The 13402-nt window shown below is 42.7% G+C and overlaps 1 protein-coding gene across 3 annotated transcripts in view; it reads right to left on the reverse strand.

Moving 5' to 3' along the window:
* Window positions 1-13402, reverse strand: part of LOC138280126 (NFX1-type zinc finger-containing protein 1-like) — a 1298750-nt gene that overhangs the window by 1115331 nt on the left and 170017 nt on the right. For all 3 annotated transcript variants that reach the window (XM_069219456.1, XM_069219457.1, XM_069219458.1), the window contains one exon: window positions 3721-3846. In XM_069219456.1, coding sequence (XP_069075557.1) covers window positions 3721-3846 — 126 coding nt within the window. The remainder of the gene's footprint in view (window positions 1-3720; window positions 3847-13402) is intronic.

Here is a 13402-nt window from a genome sequence, read left to right on the forward strand (position 1 = left end):
TCTGGTACTGATTCTGTTTGATGAACTGGTCTATATGGTGAATGAAGTTTTGTATGATATACATGTATGCGGTTTACTGATTTCCCAACAGATTTGATATCACTGTTTTACCAACGTTGCTTTAGAGACAGGCTCCACCACTGTAGTGGGTATAGTCTGTTTATCACACTATGGCAAACAGATTATCATCTCTCAAATATTATTTGCCCCACCAGTAATCAGGAAATGGGAAGGGGGGGTAAGAGGGGGAGGACAGAGGGTACAGATTGTTTTGGACCTACTGAATTTGCGAACAGTTTTACAAATGCTGTATAATATGACTGAAAAATAATTTAAAAGTTTATGTTGTCGGAGCTTTTTTCTTTTTATTCACAAATCTGAGTTGGCTTTTAAACAAAAAGAAAAAATGTGTGAAATCGTTTTTTTTTTTGTAAAACAGGTGGGGGAAGTAACACTGTTGCAGAATCAATATAGAAGGCATGGGTGAAGGAAAAGAACACAGAGGGCAGGGTAAAAGGAAGCAACACAGAGGGTGCAAATGCTGAGAAAAGTAAACTTATGAGAGAGAAAGAACAACGGGAGCTGGGAGAAAAGCAAAGAAGCAACAGAGAGATCAACATGTTGCTGGTGGGAGAAGCACATGAGATTGAGTTCAACTGACTTGCGAAGCACTGCTGTGTTTTGAAGAGTTCTAAGGCATAACAAATGATCAAATACAATTTACTACTCTAGAGAACTGACAAAACACAGGTAAACAAAGGAAGAGGTCCTCTGCAACCCATCCACAAAGTTAAATATGACAATATTACTGAAGAGCTCAAACCTGGATTTGTCTGGTTACAATGCCCTTCTGAATGGTTGTGCACTCCTCCTCTTCTCTCACTGGGGCGGGGGGGGGGGTTGCTTTGTTCCTGTTGTCCTCTTTGTGATGTTTGTTGGCTACTTGCAATTATATTTAAGTGTTTTGTGAATATAAACTGTGGCCTATTTTAATGTGTAAATACAAAATTTTGTGGTCAAGTTAAGCAACCTACTAACCTTCCAGAAGTAAGCTAGGCTGCATTAATGTGCATGCACTGGGAATTATTCCATTCTGTTAATTGGAAAACACCAGGGCCTAAAACCGAGTAGCATTGGTCCTCTATCTCACCGCGGGCGCGCGTGCACACACACACACACACACCTAAAGAGCTGTAAAACAGAATCCAACTCAGAGTCCTCGTATATGAGTTTTATGGGTGCTCCTCCTTCCTGAAGAGCCAAGGCGCCGCAATCCATGTTAATAGCCATCTAATTCTGATGTCCATGCAGTGCTTTCTTAGCTTGGATGTCTTTGAATGTTGGTAGCATTTCACAAATTCGTTTTAACAAATTAGATGTGCATGTAGGGGAAGAATAGAATCTGTTAAAGTGATGATCTCCCATCAAATCAAATTTTACTCAAGTATGTTCCCTCTGTATTGTCTGCCATTTCATGACCCTTATAATTTCGGCTCCCCCTCACTGGGCTACTGACCTAATGTCTTTACACACTCCCATGCTCACACTCCCCCTTCCTCCCAGTTATAATCCCTTTCTCTTACCCAGATAGGCAAGCACATCTGGCATTGTAGCTCTTACTGTTTACGACACGCTCTGTAACACCAGGCTGCCTTAACATGTGGCAGTTACACAGACACTTAATAATATTGTATGTGTTCAAAGATACTGCATCGTATGTTATATATTGTAACACATGCCAGCCTCACAGCCAAAACAATGTATACCCTCTACCCTCCCTCTTTTACCCAGTCCCTCTTCCCATTCCAGTATTTTTTAAAGACCAATAAAGAGATGTTTCAAAAAAGTGTGTTCCCTCTATTTTTCTATGAAAATATTTTTCAAAACAATTAATAAAACTGATGTTGAAATTCATCTGGAAAAATAAAAAAGCCAGAATACACAGGTGGAGACAGAAAAAGCCCTTATTCAATCCTTAAACTTTATAGGTTCAGTAACCATATCAAGTTGAAGGGCCCCATAATCGCTCAACATTTTGAAATCCACAATTAAAGCTATATTTATTGATTCTTGACAGCAACTTTCCCCAAAAATTGAGACTCCATTCTTTTCTAACTGTCCCTGAATAAAATTAGATGCAAACACTCCTTTTGGAAGAACGGGCAAACGAGGTAATACACACAATCCACAATTTGGTGCAGTCAGACAGTTATCCTCTACTGTATGCCATTTTACGACATAAACATAACTTCCCCAATACAGATGTCTATAGACTTCTAAGACTTAAGAGTAGCTCTTGGGAAACTAAGCAGCCCAAATTCTCTGGACTGCATGACTTTTTGAGAAAAAGTATCTGAACTATGTCATGTAGCAAGCAGATGCTACAAGCACTTGAAAAATCTAATTCAAATTTAAATGTAAATATATCAAAAAAATGTGAGGACTCTTGTTCAATTTCTAACATTAGATCATCTACAGAAGAAGAAAAAATTTAAAATTTTGACTAATAGATTAAAGAACAAGATCTTTTGCTTGTTAGTTCAATGCAAATTTTGGGCTTTGAATAGATGCTATTGGTCATCTGGAAGGATATCAAACAGGGGCTATCGGAGTCATCGTCTTGCTGGAGCTCTGCAAACAAAATGCCAACCTAGAACACGTGTTCTTTGATTGCAATAATTTCAGTTCTCTTTGGTCTCAGATTGAAAAAACATAGACGATATCTTTCAAATAAAAAATTCCCTAAATCCATGCAATATCAACTTAGGTCCATGGTATACGACTCCATCTTATAGGTTTGCAGACCTGGATCTTTTTCTTATTTATTTTCTATTAACAACTGGCATAAAAACAATATTACATGAGTGTAAAAACTCTCATATCATACCACACATGGTGGGCCTGGGTGGGCTTTATAGTGAGCTCAGGTAATACTATTTTAAATAATATTAAAAATAAAGATCTGTTGAAACCTCTATGAAGTACATTAAACCTGTATTTCCAAAAATCTAAACCTATCTAGATATGTACGTTTTACCCTGTCTTTGCCACTTAAATAAGTTAATCATTAACCTATCCTCCAACCCTCTCCCCTGATCCTTCCTTCCTTCCTTTCAAATGTAACCACACAGCATAAGGCAGAAAAGTGAAGTTTTTCTTAAATTAGACCATGACATGGCTTGTGGATTTAGAGATTACCGACAATGAAATGTGATTATATCAGCCTATGCATTAACGAGATATATTGTATCCCAATCCCTGAGTTCAAACTCACACATTACGTTTTTTAGATTCATCTAGTGCGATGACTAATCATGGCCACTTGGAACAAAACATTTCTGTACACCTACACAAATAAAAGCAAGATAACCTGAAATCGAAAATGGACCTTAATGTCAATTTTGAGGAGAGAAATCCAATCTATTAAATGCATTTGACGGTTCAGAAGTGCAACAATGCATTTTGTTACGAAGGAGGATGAGCCATAAGCCTCCATCACGGAGCTATACACAACTTTTACAATTTTGTGGCACACACGGCATACCATTTTTCACGACAATCTGAGCTTCTCTTTATGGTCTTATTTCTCTCACCTTAATTCCGGATTAGGGAAATTAGAAGACATGTAAAGTTACGATATGCAATCGTTAAAACAAAGTAACACGTTTTCCACTCTCCATTTCCGAAATATATTATTTAATATGCTGAGATCCATCTAACCTTGGTTTGTCTGGCTACTGCTGGTTTGCCGACGGGAATATTGATGCTGTCCTCCTTTTTTGTCACCAAAGGGATTTTCCCCTGTGCCCTCCTTATAGTGGCCACTGTGTTGCATGAGTCGACTGCCTGCAATTACATTCAAGTCATCAGTGAACAGAAGCTGAGGGCATTTTTTAACATGTCTATACAGCGATCTGAACAATTACATTGCACATCACTCAACATATGAAATCTCAGCACGTTCTGCTAGTTAGTGTCAATCTAACAGCACTTTTGTAAGCAGTTTGAAGTTGTAAGGAAGGGAAGCAATAGTAATTTAAATTAGGTAATTATATTTCTGGAGAATATGATATCTTCCAGCATATTTCATGTGATATAAATATCCACCTGACTAGATCCAGAAAATCGTCCCTTTGCTATAGCATTCCAGCCCCAACAGATGGTGCCACAGGACCCCAGGTGTGTCTGTCCACTATGAATGATGACATTAGACAACTTAAGGCTATGACTGACAAGCCTGTATCAGTTTTTGTTCTGCAGTTTTATATAGCGCGAACTCGAACCAAAGGTATCGGAACGCTTTACATGAGCACTAGTTTCATTAAACAAGGACACATTCATTTTTTTATACGCATAGGGAGATTAAGTGATTTGCCTAGATCACAGGATGTTGAGCAGCCACCAAGACTTGAACCTGGTTCCCTAGCTCCAAAGTAGGCAGCTCTGGCAGTTCGCCACATCCTCTCCCTTCTCTGCTTTTTGCATGCTCCATCAAAGCATGTGGATAGTAACTGTAAGAGCTTAAACAACAAACATGGCAAAACAAACCACAGAAGCACACTGTTAGAAACTGGGTTTCTGGTTGACAGAGGTATGCCTCAGGATCAAGCAGGAACCACATTCCTAATCAGGGTAAGTAAACACACACCTTAAATTAACCTGTGTCCACCCTCTGATAGCCTGGCACAGAGCATGCAGTCTTAACTTAAGAGGCAATGTGTTTGTGCAACACTTTAAACAGTAAAAGTGTGAAAACACCACACAAAAAGATTAAACACCTGGTTAGACACACATAACTTAATTTAATAAATAAACAAGACCAAAACAAAAAACATCTAATAAGTAGAACTTGAGTTATTAATTTGTTAAAGAATAAACCGTAAACTAGTGCTTAGAAGCAATATGCACTTTCTTGGCATATCTGGTTACATCGGACTGTGACAAAGTAAAAAAGTTCAGGCTGAACTCGATGGAGCACGGACCTGATATAAGGACCCAATGAGGCCCACTGAACAGTACCTTATTCCTGATAGAGTCAATGAAGATGTGGATTGTAGCTGAAGCAATGAAAGGTTGTTGATCCCCGCAGCGGAGGTGTAGGAGGCTGGCCTGGTTTGTAGTGGGTACCTTGGGTACTTACACCTTATACCAGGTCCAGTTGTCCATTGTTAGTGAATGTGGTAGTGTTCTAGCAGCTTAGGCTGATAGAGGTAGCTATAGCAGAGCAGCTTAGGCTGAACTAGGAGACATGCAAGGCTCATGCACTACCACTTATAGTTACACAGTACTTATACACAAGTAAAGACAATACTCAGTGTTACCAAAAATAAAGGTATTTATTTGGGTGACACAGTACCAAAAATATCTTAGAGACAATACTCCTTCTGGAGGTAAGTATTATACACAATATGTACACTAGACGCCAAAATTAGACAAGTAAATAGTCATAGAACAATGCAAACAGTGGGAAATCCTATAGAATGCAATGGGAGAAAATAAGTCTAGGGGCAACACAAACCATATACTAAAAAAGTGGAATGTGAATCACAAATACCCCCCAGACAAGTGTAGTGTGTGCAGAATCGCTGGGAGAGTGAGAATACAGTAAAGGTAAGTAAATTACCCCACCCCAGGGCCCAGAAAGCAGGAGTAAAGTACTACCAGTATCCTTAGGACACACTACAACTCGTTTTTGGGATTTTGCAGCAGCCAACCAAGTCTGCAAAGAACAACTGCTGGATTATTGGACCTGAAGATCTGCAAAGGAAGGGGACCAAGTCCAGAAGCCGAAAGAAGTTCTGGGAAGGACAGGAGCCCCTGCTAACCCAGAAGAGGGTGCAAAAGAAGAGTCCCTGGTTAGCTGAAGACTGCAGAAATGCACCCTAGGAAGAAGCCAGCGGGTTCCTGCATGATGCCAAAGATGCCTCACGGCATAAAGGGCGTTGCAGACGAGATTTTGTGTTGGAAGGCGCCAACAAGCCTTGGCTGCGACAAAAGTGAGTTTTTCATAAAAATGTCACTGGATGGACCCAGGAGGGACCTGGGGGCCTCAGCTCTGTGTGAGGAGGAAGAGGGGGCTCTCAGCACTTTAGAGAGCCATCAGGATGCCAGCCAGCGCACCCAGAAGCCGCAGGATCTGGGATCAAAGGAGGTGCAAAATTAGGTTGATGCAGCACAACAAAAGGTCCCACGCCGCCGGAGAACAACTCAGCCAGTTGAGCAACGCAGGGTGGAGTGCTGGGGACCTGGGTCAGACTGTGCGTTAAGGAATTTTGCAAAGAGTGCACAGAGGCCTCAGGAGGCAAAGAAGACACAATACACAGGGGTACCATCGTTCTCGGGGAAGGCAAGGTCTTACCTCCTCCAAATTGCGTCAGCAGGACCTCAGGACAGTCTATGTTGATGATGTCTACCCTCTGTGTCCTTAGAAGTAACCTTGTCGCGTGAGAGGAGTCCCAGTGTATCGGTCATTGCCTTGGAAGGTGCCTGCTTGGAGCAGGGGAGTGACTCTGTCACTCCACAGGAGATTTCTTCAGTCCTTCTGGTGCAGGATGAAGACAGGGAGTCCCCAGAACATGCACACCGTGGAAACTGTTGCAGTTGCTGACTTGGAGCTGAGGTTGCTGAAGAAAAGTGTCTCTTGTAGAAACTTTGTTGCAGTTACAGCGTTTCTTGGAGCAGGCTGCGGTTGATCTGAGGTCAGACGAGCCTGAAGCTGTTGCAGAGGATTCCTGAAGTAAACTTGCAAGAAGAATCTGAAGACAACCCACAGGAGAGACCCTAAATAGCCCTGAGAGGGGGATTGGCTACCTTATCAGGTATGGACCTATCAGGAGGGGTCTCTGACGTCTCCTGCTGGCACTGGCCACCCAGAGCCCTCCAGAGTGCCCCCACACCTTGCAAAGCAAGAGGGCTAAAGTCTGGGACACACTGGAGGAGCTCCAGGCACCACCCCTGGGGTGGTGATGGACAGGGGAGTGGTCACTCCCCTTTCCTGTGTCCAGTTTCCCACCAGAGCAAGGAAGAAGGGGCGTCTGAACCGGTGCAGACTGGTTTATGCAAGGAGGGCACCATCTGTGCCCTTCAAAGCATTTTCAGAGGCTGGGGGAGGCTACCCCTCTCCAGCCTGTAACATTTATTTATAAAGGGAGAGGGTTTAACACCCTGCTCTCAGAGGAAATGCTTTGTTCTGCCTTCCTGGGCTGCCCAGACCCCGGGAGGGCAGAACCTTGTCTGTACGGTGGTAGCAGCTGTAGGGAGCTGGTTTGGCAGTACTGGGGGTCCATGGTGGAGCCCCCAGGATGCATGGAATTGGCTCCCCAATACCAGATTTGGAATGGGGGGACAATTACATGATCTAAGACACCTTACATGGCCATATTCAGAGTTACCATTGTGAAGCTACATATAGGTATTGACCTATGTGTAGTGCACGCGTGTGATGGCGTCCCCGCATTCACAAAGTCCGGGGAAATGGCCCTGAACTATGTGGGGGCACCTTTGCTAGTGCAAGGTGCCCTCACACTTAGTAACTTTGCACCCAACCTTCAGCAAGGGAAGGTTAGACATATAGGTGACTTATAAGTTACTTACGTGCAGTGAAAATGGCTTTGAAATAGTGTGTGCACTATTTCATGCAGGCTGCAGTGGCAGTCCTGTGTAAGGGTTTGTCTGAGCTTCCTATGGGTGGCAAAAGAAATGCTGTAGCCCATATGGATCTCCTGGAACCCCAATGCCCTGGTTACCTAGGTACCATATACTAGGGACTTATAAGGGGGGGTCCAGTGTGCCAATTGAAATTGGTACATGTAGTCACTGGCCTACAGTGACAAATTTAAAAGCAGAGAGAGCATAAGCACTGACGTTCAGATTAGCAGAGCCTCAGTGACACAGTTAGGCACTACACAGGCATACACATTAGGCCACATACTATGAGCACTGGGATCCTGGCTAGCAGGATCCCAGTGAGAGAGGCAAAACACACTGACAAATAGGTTTTTATCTATGAGCACTGGGGTCCTGGCTAGCAAGTTCGCAGTGACACAGTAAAAACACACACTCACAGTCAAAAAGTGGGGGTAACCATGCTAGAAAGAGGCTACTTTCCTACAGGAGGGGATACGTCAATTTTCCCCATGCAGTCGAGGAGATGTGACAATTATCTCCATGCAGCCACAGCAATGTATCGGTTCCGAAGATGATGTGCCGGTTCCGGGATACAGCGGTTCCAAAGGTCAGGCACCTTGTTCCTCCATGCAGTAGTGGTGATGCATCGATTTTCTCCACTCAGTGGCTGCAATTTGGTAGTTTCGAAGCGGCGGTTCTGAAGACAATGCACTGGTCCTGATTGCGATGCACTGGATCTGCTCCCACACAGCAGTGATGCGTTAATTCTGCTCTCGCAACAGAGGATGCGTTGGTTCTGCTGGGGCAAACACCATGGGCCCACTTCCAATGCTCCAGGTGTAGGAGCAGGTTGGCTGGAGGTCTTTTATTTGCCTGAGACTTCAAATCAGGAGGCCAGTCAGCTAAACGCTTGCAATCACTCTGGGCTCAAGTGATGTAGGCCCAGTGTTTATTACCCAGCCAAGAAAAAGCAGCAGAGCAACACAGCAAGGTAGCAGTTCTTCTAGAGCAACAGTCCAGCAGAGTGGCAGTTATTCAGCACAATAGTTCTTCTTCCTGGCAGAGTGGTCACAGGTCCACAAGTGTACTCAGCTGGGGGAGATAGACCATGCAGTAGTGAAAAACATCTACCTATTAAATAAATTGCACTCTGCCCTCTGGGCTGTCCACGGCCTACCCTATGAGTGATTTGTATGTACAAAAAGGTAAGATTTAGGCCTGGTAAAAGGTTTACTCTGCTAGGCTGACATGGTAGTGTAAACCGCCCACAAAAGCTATGCAATGGCAGGCCGGATACATGTTTAAAGTACTACTTAGGTGGGTGTCACCGTCAGTGCTGCAGGCCCCCTAATAGCATTACATTTACAGGCACAGGGCACATATAGTCAGGGCCACTTAAATTATGCAGCAGGGGATGGCCAAATTATGTGGCAGGGTTGAGTCAATTTTGCAGCAAAAAAAGGCAAATTCTGCAGCATTATGCAGCACATTCTGTGATACTATTACCTCAATATATTGTCATTTTGAAACTTATTAACACTCGGTTGGCCTTAGTAGCACTTAATCTGTACCAGTTTAACACCTAAATATAGCAACAGGCTACAGAAAGGTGACCAGTCTACCTTTGCAAAGGTCTTTCCACTGCGCAACATGTGTTGCTGCATTTTTTATAACTTTTGAACTGTTTGAGCAGGAAGCAAACTTTTTGTTTGTTAAAATTATGCGGCAGATGATGGATTAGGTGACAAATGCTCAAACGTATAATCACGCACAAATCGCTATGGCTTCACAATCGCATTATTCCAGTGGCCCTGCATATAGTGCATTTTACTAGGAATGTATAAGTAAATCAAATACGCCAACTGGAAATATGACAATCAAACTATGTTTTACAGAGAGAGCACAAGCACTTTAGCACTGGTCAGCAGTGGTGAAGTGCACAGAGTCCTAAACAAATACAGCCAAAATTGAGTCAAGCAGGCAAAAGGTTCGGGGGAAGAATACCCTAAGGCTGGCAGGTCTAACATACATTAGCACACAGCGGGATCTTATTATCTCCGGCAGGAACGAGGACAGCTGAAAGGAGTCTGCAGGAAGACATAATATCCACCAGAAATTTATTTTCTGGGGAGTCAGAGCTAGATGGCAACAAAGATGGCTCCCTTTTAATCTGTTCGACATTCCACAGCTCCAGTAATAGGGACATCATGGAATGGCCTAGCCTCATGGATTCTAGTAGCAGACCATGTCGGTGGTGCAAACATACAACTTGTGGAACCTGCAAGGCCCAAGAAGCAGGCAAAAGTAACGGGCAGCCGACCCACTGTCAGAAATGTACATTGTGACTCCCAATCTTCACAGGAGCAGAACGATGCATCGCAATGCCTCTCCCAGAACCCCCTCAATCGCCAACACCTAAATAAGTTAGAGACTAAGGGGGTTATTCTAACTTTGGAGGAGTGTTAATCCGTCCCAAAAGTGACGGTAAAGTGACGGATATACCACCAGCCGTATTACGAGTTCCATAGGATATAATGGACTCGTAATACGGCTGGTGGTAAATCCGTCACTTTTCCGTCACTTTTGGGACGGATTAACACCTCCTCCAAAGTTAGAATAACCCCCTAAGAGTGCTCCAAGGGGAGAAGGGAAGGGGAATAAAGAGAAGAGATTGCGTTCGTCTGGGTCTTCTGGTTCTGTTAGCAATTCACCACTGGTCTGCTTCTGATTTAATCACTTAGAGAACAGTGATTCAAATGACATTCATTAGTAACACTTTCACTCTCCCTATGCTAAACAACTTATTATAGCATTGTAAATTCTATTTACTCCTCATAACTTATAGACAAAAATCTTTGCTTCTCTTCTATTCTCTCTTATGTAAAATGCATATTTTTCCTTCATATGTTTCATCTTTCCTCTAGTACGATCATTAGACTTATTTATTTTACAATTTGTTTTTCTTCCTACGTTTTGAAATTACTTGCAAATAGACATTATGACTAGAACTTCCACAAAAAATGAACATGTCTTTATGCTTTTCTCTCTTTTTCCCAAGCTGGGATACTTGTGTGACCAGAAGGAACTGATTTGACCTTCCGCTGCCCTACTCAGATGGATTCACAAAGGAATTGGGAAGTGTTTGCTTGTATTTATACTTTTCCTCCTCACCAATATTTCTTGTTGTTTTAGAATGCCAGAAATAGCTTTCTATATTAAGGGACCGACACTAACAAAATGCCACTCTCTACTCCTGACGCTATGAATGGAACACCACTAATACTAACCAACTAAACTAAGGAAATAGCCAAAAGATGCCAAAAGATGCTTCCTGGGGGGATTTCTTCAGTGAAGTACACAGTTCGTAACATAGCAAGCACCTTTCACAGCTTCCAAGGAAATATTGGAAGACTCAGATGTAAAACAACCAGAGCTACAATTTGAATACTTAGCGGCCACTATCTTTAGAAGTTGTTCATGCCATTTCTACATTCAGGTTTTTTGCTGCTGTACAGCATCTTTTGTGACTTTCCACATGTGTAGAACAAATAAAGTAACGTGCATTTTTCTTCATGAGAACCCTGACAATACACCTCAGCAAGGATTGTCCTCCAGATCATTGCTTGTGTGTGTATTGTTCGTGAAAGGCCTTAACCAAACTTGGAGCATGCACATCAGTTTGTAGCTCCCAAGACCTTTCCTCAGGACTGTAGTCCTTCATATTCATCAAATAGTAAATCTTGCTGTGAACCTCCTTTGAATCTAAAATTCTTTTAACCTCAAACTCTTCACCACCTTCCACTTGCAAAGGCTTGGATGGCAAGAACATTTTTAAATTGGGAGAAACCTTTTTGAGCAAGGATACATGAAATATGGATGAAATTTAACTTGCTCTGGTGACTTCAATTTATAAATCACTGGGTTGATCATTTTTTCAACAACACAAGGGGTTAAAAGTTTACACTCCCTTTTAGTCCTAAGTGTTTTGAACTCAGCAAAACCTTATCTCCAGCCTGCAAAGTGGGTTCTGGTTTTCTCTTCTTGCCAATGTGAAATCTAAAGAGCTCTTTAGTTTGGGATAAGTTTTTGGTGGCTGATTTATGTACTGTAATCAGATGCTGGACAATATCCTTCCCTGCAGGAACTGTGGTTTCCTTAGTACTAACGATAGAGTTCGGATGTCTCTCACAATTTAGGAAAAATGGTGAATAACCTGTGGAAGCATTATCTGCGTTACTGTGGCTGAATTCTGCTACTCAGTGAAGATCATGCAAATCCCCTTCTTTGTCTAGAAGGAATAATCTAAAATACTGCTCTAGTTCTTGGTTCGCTCTCTCTGACTGTCCACCTTTTTCAGGATGATAACTAGTGGAGTACTTAGTTTCTATGCCTAACCACTTGATGAAGGCCCTCCAAAAGTGGGACAGAAACTGAGAACCCTGATCTGAGATGATTGTTTTTGGAATACCTTGAGCTCGCACCACGTGTAAACTAAATAGTTGGGCCAGTTGTTTAGCATTTGGTATACTCTTTAGGGCAACAAAATGGGACATTTTTATAAAAGTGTCTACCACCACTAAGCCTGAATTGTAACACTGACTGGAAGGCACATCTACTATCAAATCCACAGTGAGTGTTGGAGATTTGATAATGGCTGTCAGAACCCCGTAGGAGCATGTCTGTCTGTTTTTCCCCCAGCACAAGCCTCACAGGTGGCAATGTACTGATGAATGTCCTTACTCATGTGTGTCTACCATAACCTTCTTTTATTAGCTCTTCAGTTCAATGGATTCCTTCATGTTCAGCCAGAGAATCCAATGAACTTTGATTCAGGGATTATCATCTGAGCTTCTATGGAATGTTTCTGGTGTTCAGTGTTAATTTTTGATAGGGCATTTGCTTTTCCTTTCCAATTTCCTGGTCAATAAATGTTCACAAAATTAATTGTAGTCTGCAAACTAAAGGGACCAACACAGCTGTCTGGAAGTCAGAGTTCTGGCTGACTTTAAAAAAAGGCAAGTTTCTGTGATCAGTTATCACCGGTACGGAGTGTCATGCTCCTATAAGATAATACCTCCAGTCTTTGAAGGCATCCTTAATTGCCAGTACCTCTTTCTAAGTAATTATGTAATTTAGTTCTGCTGGCATCAATTTCCGGGATCAGCAGGTGACCAGATGGAGCTGTCCCATTTCCTTGTGCCTCTGTGGCCGTACTCCTCTAATTATATGATCTTACACATCGGTATCCAAGTGTGAGAAAGTAGCCTCTTTCTAGCCTTGTTACCCCCACTTTTGGCCTGTTTGTGAGTATATGTCAGGGTGTTTTCACTGTCTCACTGGGATCCTGCTAGCCAGGGCCCAGTGCTCATAGTGAAAACCCTATGTTGTCAGTATGTTTGTTATGTGTCACTGGGACCCTGCTAGCTAGGACCCTAGTGCTCATAAGTTTATGGCCTATATGTATGGGTTCCCTGTGTGATGCCTAACTGTCTCACTGAGGCTCTGCTAACCAGAACCTCAGTGGTTATGCACTCACTGCTTTCCAAATTGTCACTAACAGGCTAGTGACCAATTTCACCAATTCATATTGGCATACTGGAACACCCTTATAATTCCCTAGTATATGGTACTGAGGTACCCAGGGTATTGGGGTTCCAGGAGATCCCTATGGGCTGCAGCATTTCTTTTGCCACCCATAGGGAGATCTGACTATTCTTACACAGGCCTGCCAGTGCAGCCTGAGTGAAATAACGTCCACGTTATTTCACAGCCATTT

Source organism: Pleurodeles waltl, chromosome 2_2 (genome assembly GCF_031143425.1).
Source record: "Pleurodeles waltl isolate 20211129_DDA chromosome 2_2, aPleWal1.hap1.20221129, whole genome shotgun sequence".
In the NCBI taxonomy this organism is placed as follows: Eukaryota; Metazoa; Chordata; class Amphibia; order Caudata; family Salamandridae; genus Pleurodeles; species Pleurodeles waltl.